This window comes from Narcine bancroftii, chromosome 14, assembly GCF_036971445.1.
Source record: "Narcine bancroftii isolate sNarBan1 chromosome 14, sNarBan1.hap1, whole genome shotgun sequence".
Lineage (NCBI taxonomy): Eukaryota > Metazoa > Chordata > Chondrichthyes > Torpediniformes > Narcinidae > Narcine > Narcine bancroftii.
Window position 1 is genome coordinate 11,299,437 of NC_091482.1, and position 19,832 is coordinate 11,319,268.

Sequence of the window (19,832 nt, forward strand, 5' to 3'; positions counted from 1 at the left end):
ATCGAGTGTAGTAGATGTCCTTCATGGTAGGAAGGCATCCCCCAATTATCTTTTCCACCAACTTCACTCTCCTCTGCAGAGTCTTGTGGTCAGAAGAGGTACAGCTTCCAAACCAGTGATACAGTTGCACAGGATGCTCTCGATACATCCTCTGTTGAATGTAGTGAGGATGGAGGGTGGGAGATGAACTTTGCTCGGCCTTCGCAGGAAGTAGAGGCGCTGTTGGGCTTTCTTGGCTATGGAGCTGGTGTTAAGGGACCAAGTGAGATTCTCTTGCCAGGTGCGATTCTCCGCAAGGTACGCTCTGAGAAACTTGATACTCTTGACAGCCTCAACAGTGGAGGTGTCAATGGTTAGGGGAGCGTGATCTCCCCAGGCCCTCCTGAATTCGACCACCATCTCTTTTTTTTAAATGTTCAGGTACAGGTTGTTGGCTCTGCACCAGTTCGTTAGTGTCTCCACTTCGTCTCTGTATACTGCCTCCTAGTTCTTGCTGATAAGGGCCACCACTGTTGTGTCATCAGCGAAGTTGATGACGTGGATCAAGCTGTGTTTGGCTGCACAGTCATGGGTCAGCAGAGTGAACAGCAGTGGACTAAGCACGCAGCCCTGGGGGGGGGGGGGGGGCATGCTCAGTGTGATAGTCTTGGAGGTACTGTTTCCGATCTGGACAGCCTGAGGTCTCCCCGTCAGGAAGTCGAGAATCCAATTGCCGAGGGAGGTGTTGAGATCCAGCAGGCTTAATTTCCCTATCAGGTACTGAGGTATGATTGTGTTGAATGCCAAAATGAAAGTCAATAAACAGCAGTCGAACATACGTCTTTATTTTCCAGGTGGGTGAGGGCGAGATGAAGGCGGTGGCGATAGCTTCGTCAGTGGAGCAGTGCAAACTGCAGGGGTCCACCGTATTATTGACTGAGCATGCAGGTTCACAGGGGCTAATTCATAGTAAATGGTAGTTAATGGTAGATTTCCACTTCTAATTGAAGGATGTCTCTGGTCCACAGATCACACTCCCCTGCCAATATAATTGTGTTATTTTAAGTAGTCATTCCCGGTGACAAAGGATAACCCTGCTGGGTAAACTGTCCTCATTTATATTGCTGACACTTCCCACAGAACCCTAATTATGTGTCCTTTTGATCGTGTTTCCACTTATCTTGCCTCCGCTGATGATAAATTAACTTCCATATGGGCTGTTGGGCGACTTTTAGTAGCTTTTGTATTTTAACATGGGTGATGATGACATGAAGGTCCTGAGGCAGCTTTCCTGGTCCCAGCAGAGCTTGAAAAACTCATGCAGTTTGGCATGCAGAGTTTTGCCACCAGCCTTCCAGAGCTCTGGGGGGGATTCCATCCCTACCTGCTGCTTTGCCACTTTTCAGTTGTTCAATTGCCTTATATGTCTCTTCCTGGGTGAGGACCTCGTCCAGCTCTAGCCTTAGGGGCTGTTGAGGGAGCTGGAGCAGGGCGGATTCTTGGACTGAGCAGTTGGCACTGAAAAGAGATTGGAAGTGTTCTGACCATCGGTTGAGGATGGAGATCTTGTCGCTGAGGAGGACTTTGCTGTCTGAGCTGCGCAGCGGTCTTTGGACCTGGGATGAGGGGCTTTTAGAGCCTCGTAAAAACCCCTGAAGTCGCCAATGTCCGCGCTGAGGGATCACTGAGGACACAAATGTCATATGGTTCACCCATAGATAGCAAGTGTTTTCATTGTCATTTTTCTTGTTCAATGGCTAACGAACAATATTGAGTGGGGAAGTAAAGGTGTAAACATTAATCCAAACTTTGTTTTTTAACGTTTTAACATCGAACTGGACATTTATTAGTGTTGTCTCTGATCTGGGTATCCTGGATGATGAAGGATAAGTGTTCAGAGGAAATTAAGAGAACAGTCATTTTTTTTTGGAGAACAATAGATTAAAAGTAATGTTATTTGAAGATCTGTAGATTAAAAACAGTATTATTTGTAGATTAAAAAATGCATTATTGGGAAAACTGCAGATTAAAGTGGTATTATTTAGCCTGAACCAAATTTAACTGATGTGCCTCCATGTGACTTGCATATTTTCAGGCCCTTGGTGTCTGGCAGGATTACAGACGTATAATTCTGATCAGGTTTAGACCTTGAATGTAGCTGCAAATGCGTTTATTATGGAATATCATGTAAATATAATTAAAGATTAGGCTAACAACATAGAAATAGGATCATTGTTACAGATTAACATTATGACAGTACAATCAACTTAAATTATGTGGAAAGTACATTTATTATATTGAAATTCTAATTTCTTGTTATTTATTTTGCTTAATTCAAATTAGTGAAGAATTCAAAGATGGCTGAATTATCAGGAGTTGACAGTGAGGCATTTTCCTTTATACAGTATATAATAGCAATGTGTTTCTTAAAATGAATGCTGTATTGTTCTTGATACAGAACAAAAACTCTTAAATATAAGTGAATGCCTTGGTGATGAGGAAGCTTGAAGGTTTAGTCTTTAAAATGAAGTCAGTAGCTACCAGCCAATCTATCAAAGATGAGTCTAAATCAGTTTCAGATGTAGACAAAAAAGTAATTGAGTAATTTTAAGCTTGTGTCAGAATAAAGATGCTTTGAAGTTTATGGATGCATCCAGGAGATCAAGGTGACACACAGGTATAACACACATACTTAAAAGAAACTTTCCAAAAAAAAAAATCATTAATTTTTTCACTTGGTGCAGTAAAGTCCCTGTTATCTGGAATTCAAGCAACCTGGGGGAAAAAAATTGTGGAAAATGAAGAGGTAAAAATGCAAAAGCCTAGCAATCAGTTCGCCAATCCGCGCAACACACGATCTCAAGCAACCAGCAAATTCACTTATCGAGCAACTACTAATCCCCATAGGAGCTGGATACTGGGGTTTTACTGTACTAAGTTTTTATATTAAAAATTATCAAGAAAGCAAGACAAATGATTTTGTAATTTTTCTCCCATTGGCACAAAAAAGTGCAGGAATAAACCCTTCATGTCACAAAGTCAACTTCAGCTGCAAAAATAATATTGTGCATGCTTGCTATGGTCGTTCTGTCCTTGTGAACAACAACATTTTAAGAGTCTAGCTAAAGGAACAACTGGGTCACAGAGAAGTCTGGCCAACTGAATTCAGGAAAACAAAGGCTAAGTTGGGATCATTATTTTTCCTCCTACTGTTATATTACAAGTGAAAGAGAAGTAGGAAACAGTATAGATTTGGATCGGATATAATTGTTTTCTATTTTTTTTTGAAGACTTTATTTAAAATTTTATAACATGAATACAATAGAGAATTACATTTAAAGAAAAATTAAAATGGTATGTTTACAATATTACATCAGAAAACTACACAAAATAACCCCCCCCCCCGTTAATTGTAACACAATACACAATATTAGTAATCTAACTTAAAATTAGTCCAGCCCTCCCCCCCCAAAATAAAGAGTGAAGAGTTAATAAAATTAACAACATTATATATGGAAAAAAAATACCCACTGACAAAAAAAGAGATAAAACTTAACCTAAAAAAAAATTCTAACAACAAAAAATTTTTTTATCAATCCTAAAATATCACGCTTAAACATATATTTCTTTGGCTTGGCTTCGCGGACGAAGATTTATGGAGGGGGTAAAAAGTCCACGTCAGCTGCAGGCTCGTTTGTGGCTGACAAGTCCGATGCGGGACAGGCAGACACGGTTGCAGCGGTTGCAGGGGAAAATTGGTTGGTTGGGGTTGGGTGTTGGGTTTTTCCTCCTTTGCCTTTTGTCAGTCAAACTTAAATGCATATAATTAGCAAACAGAGTCCACTTTAACTTATAAAAAGACACCCTATCCTGAATTGAAAAAGATGTCCTTTTCATAGTCAAACAAAATTTCATCTCCAAATACCACTTATCTAAATAAATTTTTATCTTTCCAAGTAAGTGCTATACATTTCTTAGCCACGACTAAAGCTAAATAGATAAAGGAAATCTGATAATCCTCTAAACCTAAATCAATTAATGATTGCATGTTCCCTAATAAAAATAATTGTTTTTCTATTCTTATCTTTCCCTGACACTTGAGAATTTTGAATCTGCCAGACTGTACTGAGGGCTTTTTCACTTAAGGTTGAAATTGAAGTGAATTATTTATAAGTAGGTGTCACTAGATCCAAGCATAGCTGTGAAAATGCTGGTTTTTGAAAAAAGGACGTGTGGTCCCAATGTCAAAATGGTCGAACAACCGAGATATCGCAGCTGACCAGTGTTGCTTTATGTGGTCCTAAATAAATCACCATGTTTATTGACATTATACGAAGCAATTATGAGCCTTAAGAATCAAAACTTTCCTGTAAAGTAAGGGACCATTTAGCGTCCAACCTTTGTGTGCCTAAGAATAATAGATACCTGCAGTTGCTGACGTGTTGGCAAAGTATCTTGACTTCAACATGTTATGAAAATGCTGTGTAAGTATGCCCCATTACAATCATCGTACCAACCCCTAGACTGTGTAAACTTTAGATTAAATACCACTTTATTTAGTATAAAATTGAATTGCACAATTGTTTTTGATCAGGTATGGCTTGTGGGGACCAAGCAAACTTACAGAACCAAGTTGATTGAATTAAAGGAACAGCATTTGATTTTAAATTAAAAGTTACACCTTGTATTATCTAATGTAAATAATTTGTAAATTTTATAAAGGCCATTTTAAAAAAAATAATAATATCCTAGTGGACCAGATTAATATTTCAGAACAGCCAACAAATACAAGAGAATAATTATTGGCAAAGAGCAGATATAAGGTATTTACAATTTAACAAATGGTGGCCCTAGTGAGTTAAAAATATAAGAGAAACAGATAAGCTATAATTACTGTGTGAAAAACTTGTATTAATTGGCAGCTTTCTTTTGCGATTTTATAACTGATCTTCACAGATGGGATGTTTCTGATTTAAGAGGCGATTAATTTTTTTGAATCTGCAGTGCAGTCTTGTGATCTCACACAAGCGTCTACAACATGCTGGAATAGACTGAGTTTTAGTCTAAATAATACCCTATTCTTTGCTGTCTTGCAAAATTGAGCCTGAACAGATTATTGGTGAGATTTTAAGAAATATTACTTGTAGGAACCTTTAGCAATCTTGAACTTTGTTTTCCATACTTATCACAAGAATGTTTTACATTAAAACCAAATAGCAAAGATTTAAAGCATGTTAATATCAAAATAGTATTCTGAGACAACGATATGTTGATTCCTGAGTAGTAATTTGGATTTATTCCAATCATAAGAACCTTTGTTAAAGTAAGTTTCTATTATTCAAGATATTCTGGACCATTCTATCCTTAATTCATGAATAATTCTCATATCTGTGTGGAAAATGGGCTTGGATTCATTTTCTTTGGTTTCATGTCTAACCTTTCTGTATCTAACCAAAAATAATCTGTATAACTTTGTTTCACTTCAACTTCATTGGCATCTTAATCCTGTACAATTGAGTCTAAATAAAGACATACCTGCTGAAAACATAGACTCGCAATTAACTCTATCCATTGAATTTCTGATCTCAATACAGTGTAAGGATATTGGCCAATATCCCTGATCAGCAGTGTTGGTCATGTCTTTATCAGGATTCAACTGCATTCTAATAAATTTATCTTGCTGCTTTTTGTAATGAAGTGCAATCTCTTGTATAAAAATGCATAATGCTTACCTGAAGACCTACCTGAATCTGCTTTACTAAGCCTTTCTTTCTGTAATTTGCTCTGTTTGCAGAAGTATTGCATGCAAAGTCTGATCTGTATTTTAAACAGCTGTTACACTCTTAATGTATGAAAACTGCATATAGTATTTTCTGACTTTTTTCTGAAGTGGCATCTTGCAAATAAACAGTGATCTTTGAATATTTGGTGGTGTAATGTCATGTTGACTTGAGTCCCCAGAGCAAGCAGTAGGTGCCCTTTTTTGTAAAGCTAATGCAAATGTATAAAAAGATGCAACAAACAAAATAGACATGCAATGCACTGACTGACTAAAATTAAGAGTAGAAAAATAAACATAAATCTCAAAGTATTTTGGCATCGAAAGGCTATATGTTGTAACTTCTCCTGAATATTGTGCATTCTCAATGTTTATAGTAAAAATAGAAATCTTCTGTCGTCATTTCTTTCTTTCCCTGTGTGATCTTTAAACCTTGCTTCTTGTGTTTTTGTGGCCATTAAAAAGGCTCCTTTCCAGCCTTACTGATTTGCTCCATCTGTACCATACTCTTCTTGTTCTTTGCCTACCTTCTGTTACATCTCATTACTATTTTATGATCGAGCCAATGGCATTTGAAGTTTTGTAGTAAAGTTGAAGACACATGTAAGGGGGCAATGACCAAAAAAATCAACGGCTCTGCATTGCATGAGTGTGAGAGCAGCCTGGGCTTGTTTTGGAAGCAGGAGACTGGAAGCAATGAGATAGAGGGAGGAGGAGAGCAGTCTGGAAATAGTTGTTGTACAGTAGATTTAACTAATCCCAAAAACCTGGTGAGAATCTGAGGATATGCTGTGAAGGCACATTTAGAAGCAAGTGCTCAGCTCTTTTTGGGTAGAATTGGAATTGTGTTTGGAAGTTAGCATGAGATAGCACAGAGCCAAATTCTGAGACTGTCATTAGGTTGGAGAACTAAGGAAAAAGGCATGATTTGGACATTGGTCTATATGAGCTTGTATGTGGAAATATTGTTTCAGAATTAGAACATTAGGCTTAAAATAACAGCAGTGAGCTAATGCATTAGAGTCTGAAAAATTAAAGTATGTAAATGAACTGCAGGAAGTCAGAGATGGAGCCCTTGGACTATGCTTGCAGCAGATCTCAGCCTTAGATTTCATGAACAATTGGACGTTTTGTTAGCTTAATCCGGTTGCCCCACAGTGTCACATAATTAAATTGAAACACATCAACAAATTTGCAAGAACATGGCTTTCACATATTTTAACATAAATACAATTGACGTACATCCCAGGTCAAGTGACATTCATAGAAAGAGAAAAAGAATTAACACTTCAAATTCAAGTAATCAAGTATTAATAGCTAACAAATAATTTATTGTAGCTATCAAAGGAAGTTCTGGTAACAAAAGTGAGAAGAAACGTACCTGATATTCACAATTGTTTTAGTTTACATACTCAACAAATTAAAAACCATCGTGATAAATGCCAAAACATTATTTCTGGAAGGACTATGACTACTGATGAGAGCAACTTTCTCATAAAACAAATTTGCACAGAAAATTGAAATTAAAGTAAGAAATCATGTCCATAAACTATGAGCTATCATATTTCCATTATAGTGGGAGGCACATAGAGATATTAACAAACACTGTCAGTTTTATCCTCTGTGCCTAGCTGGGTCTGTCAACAGCAATTCCTCATGTTAAGACCTTTAAATCTGTAAAACAAAATTTGTGTGAATAATTCTATAGGCCCTAATCAAAACAGATGTTACAAACAAAAGAGAAGGGCAGTGGAGAAAAAAGAGCTAATCTTCCGTGTTAAATATCTTTCATCAGACTTCCACTGAATTTAACAATTGTTTTTCCCTTTCTGGATACTCCCTGATCTGCTAAGATTGTCACTGTTTTCTAATATTCCAGACTTCCATCATACTCGGGTTCCTATTTCTACCACAACAGTTGTATTAGTCCAGACGAGATCCAATAAAAAGCCGTCATGAACTCGGCATCCTCTGAGAGCAACATTTGCCCATCAGGTCCCTCTTAAATCTCTTCTGTTAAAGATTTCCTTTCCCACCAAACTTATCTTGGAAGAAAAAAAATTGTATTTATCTGCCTAGTTTAAAATAAATTGAGCCACATTACAAATGTTCACACCAGCTGTAGTAAAAACATTAATGAATGGCTTCCTGCCTTTCATTGATTGTTTTGCTGTGTGGGCTTTAATCTCAGCTCTACCTTTGGAAGGAGGTGCTGCTAAAAGGCAACTGTCCATTGGAAACTGGAAAATCGGAGATTTGTTTAAAGTGGCTTTGGACAGGTTTCAGCATCTGGTTCTGTGGATGAGTACAAAAACCAGCAAATTCATTGGCTTCTTTGTTTTGATAGAACATATCCCAAGGGAGATTAGAATGTTCTCTTGAATTATTGTAAATGTTTAAATTGATGATGGAGGCACTTTTTTTAAAATTAAAATTTAGGTAAATAGCACAGTAACAGGTCAATTCGACCCTACGAGTCTGTTCCACCCAATGGGAGGAATGGGAGGAAACCTGAGCCCTCCGGAGGAAACCCACGCAGACACGGGAAGAACGTACAAACTCCTTACAGGCAGTGCGGGATTCGAACTCGGGTCCAGTCCCGATTACTGGCGCTGTAAAGGCGTTGCACTAAACACTAAGCCACCTATATCATTAAGTGGATTACGGGTTTTTTTATTTCCCCCCCCCCCCCCCTTAGTTATGCCATGTTAAAAGACTTCTACTCAATCTTTTAGGCTGACTAGCTTGAATTCTAAAGTTTACACCAGCTTCTCCACATCCCCTGTCTCGAGAAAGGATTTCAGCTGAAATGTCAACTGCTCTTTTTCTCTCACTGATGCTGCTCAAACTGCTGGGTTCCTCTAGCAGGTTGTATTTAGCTACAGATTCCACCAGCTGCAGTCTCCTCGGTTGTGCATTTTTTTTTGCAAGATGGACAAGAGGGGGAATCCATCCAAGCTCATTTTCCTCTTTTTTTTTGCTGTGAGTTTCAGTGCTAAGTAGTGGTTAGATCAATGTTAATACAGAGCCAGCGTCCCGAATTTGAATCTGGTGATGTCTTTAAGGAGTTCTCCCTGTCCCTGCATGGGTTTTCTCCCGATGCTCTGCTGTTCTCCTACCCTTCAAGGTGTACAGGAGTTGGAGGTGATTGGGTGGCACGGGCTTGTGGGCTGGAAGGGCCTGTTACCATGCTGTATGTCCAAATTTTTAAAAATAATAATTTAAATTGAAGTAACTAGCAAAACCTTTCTCACCTGAGAATTAACAGATCACTTGATTTCTTACTAAAGATAAGCCTGAACCAGAAAGTTTTTTTTGTATATGATGACCATTATTGATATCATTTGAGTGTTTTCCGTCCTGGATAGTGGTAAGTCTGACTACCCATTGTACTATTCTTTGACATTTAGCCCTCTGTGGGGTGAACCACACCTCCAGCATAAGCTTCTTTGTTTCCCTTTCTCCTCTGCTCTCACTTAAAAGCATCCCACGTACCATCACTGAATGGTTTCCTATTATGAGTCGAGCAAAATGTCAAGTTGGATCTGGAATATCAAAGAACACAAGAATTAAAACCACCGGCACTGTTTTGTGATTTTAATTCGGAGCTCCCTGTATCAATAATTTAAAACCAACATCTTGACTATTTTCGGAATAGTATTGGAAGCTGAAATTAGGTTGGTAAGAGTCAATTATTGTACCAAGGTGTGATCTATCATGGGAATCTTTAGCAGTAGTATTGTGATCAAGTCTCTAGCAGTCTGAGTACTGACATGAGGGTCACAATTCAAATCCCTGATGATAGCGGGATTTAAATTCAAATAATCAAATAAATTGTTGATTACTAATGGTGATAGCAAAACTACCATATTGATATAAAAACCTGTCAGGTTCACTAATGGCCAGGGAAGGAAACCCCCTGCAGTCTAAATGTAGTTGGCTCTTGCTATCTGAAATGGCCCAGCATGGAAAATTTATTATGGATAATAAATGTACTCTTCAGAGTTTATTCACAGCTGAGAACAAATCAATAAAAAGAAATGTACTTATTTTAATAGCTTGTTCAACAATCGTTGTTCCAATAGAACGGCGTTAAATCTGAGTAACAATTTAATTAGATCCAAGAAAATCTGCAGGCAATGTGATAGTCGTTTACACAAAAATGCTAGGAATAACTGATCCAAGTAAACATTGACAATCTCCATCTCTGAATGTTGGTGTTTGAATTCATTCTTACAGACTGTTGATACTTGAATAGATAATTCCTCGTGATAACTGTATGAAATCAAATGACGAGTTTTGCTTCTAAAGTTAACAATGAGACTCGCAGTTGAAGTTTAAATTGTGATGAACTGAAATTGCAGTATTCAAAGAAAATTAATGTTTATCTTGTGATGAATATTGCCTGCGAGTTTTTCTTTCGGTTCCACGTTACTCGTTTATTCTGACCTTCGCTGTTGGTGATCATCTGCATTTGCTGCAGACTTCATTCTGGATTTTATCAGCAATAAAGGGAACGGAAATCCAGTGTAGGAAATTAAACATTACTCATCTTCTTCAAACCAAAATATTCCAGTGTCATCGTTTGATCTGTGTATGTTGACCATTATTGGACCAAGATTAGTAAATGGCAATTATGTCATGGATTTTTTTTTCTAATTTCGACATAACTTGTTCATAACTTCCTAATCAGAAATAAGCAATGAGGTTGGTGGTGTTATCAATGGTTACAGTTGCAATAGGACAAGTCCACAAGCAAGCAAATCCTATTGGTACTATAACTGCTGAAGAGGAGTGAAACACTGGCTAAGGTGACTTATCTTTGACCTCAGCTTGGTCCAGATCAAGAATTTGTGATGTCAGATGTCATGGGCACATGCCATTCTGTGATTTCAATACTGGAGTTCTGCTATTCACTGACACCTAATTGGGCTGTTTAAATTCTAGTTGTGTACATTTTCACTGAATCGGTCTAAAAATAGCCAGGGGTTTAACCTCTTAAAATGCAGAATTCCGTCACAAATTGAGGAAATTAAATGTGTTGCCTCTGGGAGCCTGTAACAACATTGTCACAATCTAGAGCACGTGCAAAATGCCTCAGAATTAACAAACTGCGTTTGATTTGTGAGAAAATATTGATAACACGTTATTCTTCAGCTTTACATAACCGAAGGTGACTGTCAAATCTACTTGACAGTTTATGTTGCAAAACCACTACCTTCCACATGAGTGACTCTGAGCCCAAACAAGAAAAGACATTTGTCAACATAAGGCAAATCACTCGAACTCTTAAAAGTTTTTTTTTTCTTGGAATATTAGCGGGAAAATAAATGTTGGAGCTGTCCCTCAGTAACAGCAAAAAAAATGCTAATCGTTTTTGACAAGTTCTTTTAATTTCCTGAAGCGGTTATCAATTGGAACTTCTGAAAATCATATAAAATACTGATAAATAAATCATTCTGCTGAATTGCAGATAAAGAGCAGGGAAGAACAGCCACAGATCAGTTTCAGGTCTTTGCAATTCTTTTGTACAATTAAGTTACCCAGGATTTAAGAAACCGGCAAAAAAAATTGCGGAAAATAAAAGGTGAAAAATACTGAAGTTTAAAACTAGTGCGCCTCGCTGTTAGTTTGCCAATCTACCAATCCTCATAGGTGCCGGATACCATGGGTTTTACTGTATTTTTAAAATACCTTTCTACTACATTATAGACATTTTTTTTTGGAAAAAATTCAAAGTTTGAGGTCAGTGATCAGAATTCACTGTTTCTTTCAGATCTGGATGACTTTAAGTTCGACCCGTTTGGTAATTTCGGCAATGGCTCTGCAGTGAGCAGTTTAACCAGTTATGATTGGTCTGAAAGAGAAGACTCCGGCAGCCAGACCAAGAAGCAGCCGCCTTTCTTTAATTCAGAGGGCAAATCCTCATCCTCCACCTCTGTGCTTCAGAGGAAAGAAACTTCTTTCGGCAGCTCAGAGAACATCACTATGACGACTGTCTCCACGGTAACAACATTTTCGGCCGAGGATGAAAGCTCCAAGAGCAAGTTTGATGCCTTTGGAGATTTCAAAGAAACTGCAGAGCAGACCAAGGAGATAAAGCAACGTGGTAATGACTTTGGGGACTTTGCAATTACTTCATCCAGGGAGGGAGAGGGTGCAGTGCCCAATGTGGAAGGATCAGCCGTGGATAATGCTGGGCAAAAGAGTGACGATCCTGTTACTAATGGGGTTGTCTCTGAAGAAACAAAAACTGAAGCATTTGATGAATTTGGGGAATTTCAAAGTGAAAAACCCAAAATTAGTAAATTTGATTTTCTAATGGCTAGTTCCCAGAGCAAGATGAAATCTAGTGAAGAGATGATCAAGAGTGAAATGGAAACATTTGACCTTTCTGTACAAGGTATGTAATGACGGTCTGTATCCAGTTCTAAATTGATTTCATTACTACTTAATCTGAAAAGTGGCTGCAGAGAAAACGTGTCCTTGGTGAAAAGAACATTTTGATCTTGAATGGCTAGAAAAATGGTTATTCAAATTTTAAAATAACAAGAATATTATCTGTCCTAAACTTACAAGGTCCAAATTGATAGACTCCCTGACTAACTTGCTACAAAGTGTGGTTGAACATTTCCTCTATTGGGTTTCCTTTTGAAATTAATAGCAAATATCTTAAATGTAGGCGATGTCCCAAGGAACTTTGTGAACGCAAGATTGAACCGTAGAACATTACAGCACAGAAACTGGCCCTTCTAGTCTGTGCCGAACTATTTTTCTATCTAGTCCCACTGACCTGCCCCCAGTCCATATTCCTTCATACCCCTCGCCCTCATGGACCTGTCCAAATTTTTTTAAATGTTAAAATTGAGCCCGCATTCACCACTTCAGCTGGCAGCTCGCTCCACACACCCACCACTCTCTGTGCGAAGAAGTTCCTCCTAGAGTCCCCTTAAACCTTTCCCTTTTCACCCTTGGCCCATGTCCTCCGGTCTGTACCTCATTTTTATTGAAGAAGGTTCAGTTAGAAATGGTGTTCAGTCATCATCTTGGCCAAAGAGTGGGTTTTGAGGAGGTTTTTAGAATGATGAGAGAGGTTGTTTCAGGAAGGTTTTCAGAGTCCCAGGTAGCTGAAAGCATTCTCATTAATGGAAGGAAATCCCTCCCCATCTCCGATCTATCACCTACCTGCTGAAATCATAACTTTTAAGATTGCCTGTGACAAATTTTGAATTTGAAGTAAGATCCATTTCTGTGATAATGTGATATTTTTGTCTTCAAAACATTTTGAGATGAAAGAGAAAATTATGCTGTTTGAGAGTTGGGTAAAAAAAAGTCTGTCATTGCAAAATATTGACAGAAGAAAAACGTTCTATCAGTGATTGAGATCTCAGAGAGATTCTTGAGCTACAGTGAAATCCAGCAGTTTGAATCGAAACTCTCAATACATTAACTGGTACATTTTTACATTTCATGTCTAATAGTTAAACCATATTCTAAGCATTGCAGGCTGTTGTGAATGGAGGGGATTTTCTCACACGATTGACAAAAGCCTCTAGAGTGAGAACTACTCTTTTCTGTGGTCAGAGATTTTCACATACAACAAGACTTCAATAATCCGGTGTCCAATTGTTCAAAACTGCTGATGGTCCAGCATCTGACCCACTCTTTGTCCAAAATGTACATTGGGCTTCCAGAGCACATGGGGTAGACAATCAGAATGGGCAGGGCTGGGATCAAGATCCAGAGGTGCGAAGGAGCCAAAGTTGAGGTCTGAAACACTGGGGAGGGTTTGGAGCCAGGATATGAAGTGCTTGCAGATTCATAGGCTGAATAGCCTATTTCTGTTCCTAAGTTCCTATATTTCACACACCCTTTCAACATAAAGGTTTACTGAAACATTTTGCAGATTTCTGTGTCAAACTATTTTTTAAGAATGAAATGAGTGTGTTATGGTATTAATAGGAAAACATCCACTAGTCCAGAAAATCTGCTAGTTCAGCATAACTGAAGCCTCGAGCATGCCGGATTATCAGTTCAGCACATACTTTTTATTAGTGTGACTTTCTGTCAAAATTCTTGTTTTCTACCTAAAAACTGCAGGATCTCATAAAAGGAGTCTAAGCCTGGGGGATAAAGAAGTAACCCGTGCTCCACCATTTTCAGAGCAAGCTTTCAGGGACCGGTCAAATACACTCAATGAGAAACCAGCTGCACCGCTGCCTGTCATCAGAGACAAATATAAGGACCTAACTGGAGAAGTGGAGGTAAAGAGTCTATATTGAAGAAATAATGGTTAAAAACTGATATGGATGAGCTTTGGAAATTCCTCTTTGCACTAAATACAAATATTCAGAGTTTCATTTTTTTTCTTCTTCTATAAGACAAAAGGAATGTTTTGATGTGGTTCCTTTCCTAGCATTCTCCTTTCTGAATCAGGTTTTGGGTTCAAACCCATTCCAGATACTTCAGCAGAGAGAAAAGCTAGTTGGCGATTCAGTGCAAGAGCTAAAAGAGGGCTACGTTATGAGAGATTCGGTACCTTATTTAGCCAAGGTTATGTCTGCTCTTTTATTCACACATAACAGATACCATGGCACTATTCTTCTGAGCAAGCGAACCACCCTCGTGTCCTATCTGGTATTTATGCCTCAGTTGGTATCAGCACAAAGCAGATAGTTTGACCATTGATGTTTGTGGGAGTTTGCTTTGTGCACATCTTGCATTACATAATGACATTGCCCGTGAAATGATTTAGGGCATCCCCAAACCGAAGCCCAAAATAAAGCAATTTTTAAAAAAATACAAATTCTTTGGCAAATTTCACTAGTTTGCTTTCAGAACCATTTTTAAAATAAATGAAGAAATCTTTGGAAACTTTTTTTGCAAGGCATAAGGAACTGTTGGGTGAAATCAGCAGGTTAATTGGCATCTGTAGAGGCAAAGGGGTGGTTGACATTTTGGGTTGAGACCTTTCATCTGGAGGGAGGATGTAGAGGGAAGGTAGCCAGTATATTGGGGGGGGGGGGGGGGTGGGTGCTGTCGAGGCTGGTAGGTGACAGGTGGAGCCAGATGAAGGGGGTGTGGAGTGATGGTCATATGGAACTTGGAGAAGTAGTTGAGACTGAGGCTGATATGTGATGATCGGAAACAGATAATGAAAAAAAAATTAAATGGAGCTGCGTGGGAGCCAGGTGGGGCAGGTGTAAGAGAAGTGAGTAGAGGAGAGGAAATCTAGGTAGTTTGGGCAGACGGGAGCAAGTGGGGAAGGATGATGGTAACGGGGTGGGGGGGGGGGGGAGCGGTGTGTGGAGTGGAAAAGATGAACAGAGGAAAAGGAGCCTCATACTGGTAGGGGTGGAAAGAAATCAAGTAAGTGAAGGGTTTAAATATGTAATGTGTAGGAATTTCCAACAGCTATCTGATCCTTGAACCTCACCTTGGTGCACTAATCATAAACTGCTCTGACAGCACAAAAAGATTACGCACCTATCACAAGTCACTTTTTTTTGAACTGGGATTACTGTGAATATTATCTATCTTGTGTAGTTATCGTCTCTTATAATTTAATTCGATTAATTTACTATTATATATTTTTTAATGTGCCGGTTTGACTGCAGTAAGAATTTCAATGTTTATGTACATGTTGTACAATGTGTATGACGAAAAACCACCATTATCAATTAGCTTCATCTAAAATTATCTATCGTATCTGTCTCAGGAAAATGAACGCTATGCTTATGAATGGCAAAGATGCTTAGAAAGTGCATTGCAGGTAAACCTTTCAACATTTTAGTTACCAATGTATCGAAGTGGTATGCCAGAGCAAGATCATTCACTATCATGTTCACTGCCTGGTGTAATTTAGTGCAATGTAAAAATGAGTTTCATTCTAAAGTAATAACTCTTGGTCACAATGGTGTTTTTATCCTTCTGCTGTTGAAACATTCATGCATTTTTATGTTAGCACTGCATTTAGTTATCCACTTCCAGGACATTTTCTTCTGTTCTTAAATTTTTGAAGTTACTCCAGGTTTGTGTTTTCCTGTGTCCCAGTTTGCATTAGGACTTATTTTCTGGTTCAACAATGCTTTAATTTCGCAGTTCTCGTCAATGTTATTAAGTTCCCATTCAGCCTTTCATTTTCGCATCCCCATCCTCGTGTCCTTCTGTGATCTCTGCACTCCTTTAGTTGGAGCCATTTTAAAAAAAATTCAGACACCCAGCATGGTGTCAAGCCCTTCCAGCCAAAAGCTTGTGCCCCACAAATACACCAATTAACCTACAAACCCCGTATCCTTTTTTGACGGGTGGGAGGAAAGTGGAGCACCTGGAGAACATACAAACTCCTTACACACAGCGCCACATTTGAACCCGGGTTGTTTGTGCTGTAATAGCATTGGGCTAACCACTAAACGTGCCATCCTCTATTCACTTTGCCCAACCATTGATGTCCATGCCATCAGATAAACATGCCTAAATGCTGGAAATATCCTGGATTTTCTAATTTTTCATTCCTCTCTTTTTTAAAGTGTTCCTTACAATCTCTCTTGCCTAACCTGGTAAGCACGTGGATGAAAGTAAAAAAGGAAAATAGAGGGCTATGAGATGGGGAGGGGTTATTTTTGGGTGGGTATATATGGGTAAGCATGACATTCTGGGCTGATGGGCCAGTACTATACTGTAATGCTCTATGTTCTCTAAATCCATCCTTTGGGCAGGACCTTGCTGAGCAATGCTTAACTGAGCTCCATGCAGAATGCCAATCTTGCTCGCCCTTCGTAACCTTGATGACCCAAGAAGATCAGAATATCGAACTTTGTAACAGTTGGCAGTATAGTGCAGAGATCTCACCCTATTCCCCCCCCCCTCCACCCCCCTGCCCCAAAATGCCTATCATAACTTTGCTGGAAGCTACAGTAGCTCTGACTGGCTCAGAATCTGAGATGCCTTTTCCCCACCCAGTCTTGCTGAAATTTCTCAAATTGCACATAACCCCATGCCTTCTTTCCGCTCGAATGGCTGAACATCAGCAGTTCTCTTTTAGAACTACCAAACACAGAGAGCAAGATTTGTGCTTGATATCACATGTGTACTTTTCCTCGCTGGTATATATTTCTGTGAAATACCTTGGAACACAGAAAGCCTATAACACACTATATAAATACATATTTATTGAAAGATCAACTTCAAGATAAGATATTAATAAAATTTCAAATAGCTGACAAACAATTTGTGAATCTATTGATTACAGTTGAGTTATTTCTATTTGAAAGACTGTTCAATTTTCATTAAGGGGTATATGAATTTGTTAATTGTTTTGTTTCAGTATGCCTTTTATATTTTGTTGTAACTGTCTTACAAAAGCTCTTCAAACGTTTCTGTTTCAGGTGATCAACAAGGCCAGTGAGACTTTGAATGGAATTAGTAGTTCAGCTGTGTGTAGTGAAGTCATTCAGTCGACCCAAGGCATGGAATATCTCTTGGGTATGGAATAAATGGCAGCAGTTATTAATTAATTTTGATATTAATACTCTGGGGTCACTTATTGTTTCGTGAGGTCCTGAGAATATTTTGCCCTCTAGGATAGGTAACAGCAATATTTCAGTCTTATAAAATGTTAAGCATTTTTTAAAATCGTTCCAAGTCTTCAAGTGTACATATTAGAAATCCTACTCCGTACACTCTACTTTGTGATCGAGGTTGAGCAGATGACAGGCCTTTTTTTGGGGGGGCATGTTATGTTAAGCCGGCAGTTGATTAAAGTTAACTATTCGTCCTACTTTCACTGCTGTTCTCTATACCCCCCTCCATTATTATGTGACAATAAAAGGAACCTTCAATATGTGTTTTTAACAATTTAGCATTCAGTTCCATGTGGGAGCATTTCTCAAATCACACACTGCCTTCAGTGTCAACTTCCTTAGCTATTACCTTTCTCATTTATCTCCACTCTCCCCCACAGATATATGAATGTTTGTGGGAAACGGTTACATAGCCAATGGAAAGCCTTCCCTTATCTTGCTGGGTTTGTGATACCTGGTGCAGAAGATCTTTGTATTGATTGCCTATTGGCTATTTCACTGCAGAGTGTTTCACTGTTGAGAACATTACTGTCTATGCACACATTAGTCTACATGCAATTTCTACATCTGTACGCAGAGGCCACAGTTTGTACAGTAGAAGTCGAAAATCTGATTGGGCCGGTCCAAATTTTTAGAGTTTCCGGATTCATGGAAATATGAAAAGAGAAATGAAGAAGAGAGGAACAGGTATTTTTTGAAGAGAGGAACAGATATTTTTTGAAGAGAGGAACAGGTATTTTTTGATTGTTCAGTCATTGGCAAAGACAAAACGCTTCATTTATCAAAACGAGGAGTTTTCAAGAACATTATAGCATTGTCGCAGTTCGATGGCTCAACATGACAAAAATTAAGCGATTTTTCTTTCGTTACCAAAAAGAGCGTGCAATGCTTAAAATTATGTTTAAAAATGAACATAGTAAAAGAAAAATACAGTATAAAGAGGTACAAGGACTGCCTAAAGAAATCTCTTGGTGCCTGCCACATTGACCACCGCCAGTGGGCTGATCTCACCTCAAACCGTGCATCTTGGCACCTCACAGTTCGGCGGGCAGCAACCTCCTTTGAAGAAGACCGCAGAGCCCACTTCACTGACAAAAGACAAAGGAGGAAAAACCCAACACCCAACCCCAACCCACCAATTTTCCCCTGCAACCGCTGCAACCGTGTCTGCCTGTCCCGCATCGGACTTGTCAGCCACAAACGAGCCTGCAGCTGACGTGGACATTTACCCCTCCATAAATCTTCGTCCGCGAAGCCAAGCCAAAGATACAGACGAAAGCACAATTATATTAGACAAATCAATGTTTACTTTTAGTGTATTTACAAAACCTTTTATATAAAGTACAAAGTCCAATTTATTTGATCTCTTCTGCTGCACTGCTTGTTGCCAACTGTACATCTGAGATGCTCGCGCACGCACGCACGCAAAAGCCTGCTAAATTTAAAAAGTTTAAGAGTCTTCAAAAAGGTCCCAATTTCTGGCATCCGGATTTCTCAACTTCGACTGCATGTTGAGGTTTCACACTGAGCATTCAAAATTCCTTTATTGTCATAAAATTAAAAGTAGTGCAATAGTTGTGCACAGTTGGTGCTGTCTAAGTTCAGATAGGAGTTGGCAATGTGGCTCATTGATCACAGCTTGCTACATATTCGGTGAGTCATTCTTGCCACATTGGTGCGATGTTACTTGTGTCCCATACAGAGTGCCCAGGCAGAATATAAGAATATTATAGAATTTTAGCTTGCAGTGGTTGAAAGAAATAACAAGAATATGTGCTATTAAAATATGTTAATCAGTGAGGAAATTAGTTTACTTTCAAGTGATCTTCAAGATAACCAAGATAGAATAGTTTTCCCAACAGTTAAACTGGATGGAGTCTACTGTAGTTTGCATGTACATTTTAATGTTGGTTTATTGGTTCTTTGCATTTTACACAGCAATTTTTGGGAATAAAAGTCATTTAAGGTTTTGATCTTTGCAAGTCCATTTATTCTCTTCGAAAGCAAAGAGAGAGAGCATTTGTTTGATGCCTCAAATATTTATTTCTTTGCTTCCTATTATAATTTTTTTCTGCCTCCACCTGTAAGGCTTATGTTTGCTGCTCTTTTTCACACAGTTGTAGAGCTCTAATATATTTAAGTTACCTAGAGATCTAAAGAGATAAAACAAAACTTAATTGAAATCTTTTTTTTTTCTCTGCAATGTGGGCAATCTGTGAAGCAACTCCATCCAGTTAATTTTAGTTAATAAAAGTGGACAAATACATGGTTAAAAGTAGAACACAAAGAGTAGATGCAGATAAGTGCCAAATGCTGAGCTGGTGAAATGTGTCTGATGACAACTGGAGAAATGATCCCCGTTCATTTTTGGACATCAGGGTGGCATAATTTTGCACAAAGGGAAGAGATTAAACGGAAAAATGATTGAAGGCTTTGATTTTATTGAATGGTGGAACGGATTCTTGGAGCAAAAAGAATTTAGTCCTTTCTTG

At 38.6% G+C, this 19,832-nt stretch overlaps 1 protein-coding gene across 10 annotated transcripts in view; it reads left to right on the plus strand.

Annotated features, from left to right (window-relative positions):
- synrg (synergin, gamma) overlaps positions 1–19,832 on the plus strand; it is a 98,970-nt gene that overhangs the window by 57,954 nt on the left and 21,184 nt on the right. For all 10 annotated transcript variants that reach the window (XM_069910432.1, XM_069910426.1, XM_069910427.1 and 7 more), the window contains 4 exons: positions 11,535–12,161; positions 13,859–14,022; positions 15,477–15,530; positions 17,146–17,242. In XM_069910432.1, the coding sequence (XP_069766533.1) occupies positions 11,535–12,161; positions 13,859–14,022; positions 15,477–15,530; positions 17,146–17,242 (942 nt within the window). The remainder of the gene's footprint in view (positions 1–11,534; positions 12,162–13,858; positions 14,023–15,476; positions 15,531–17,145; positions 17,243–19,832) is intronic.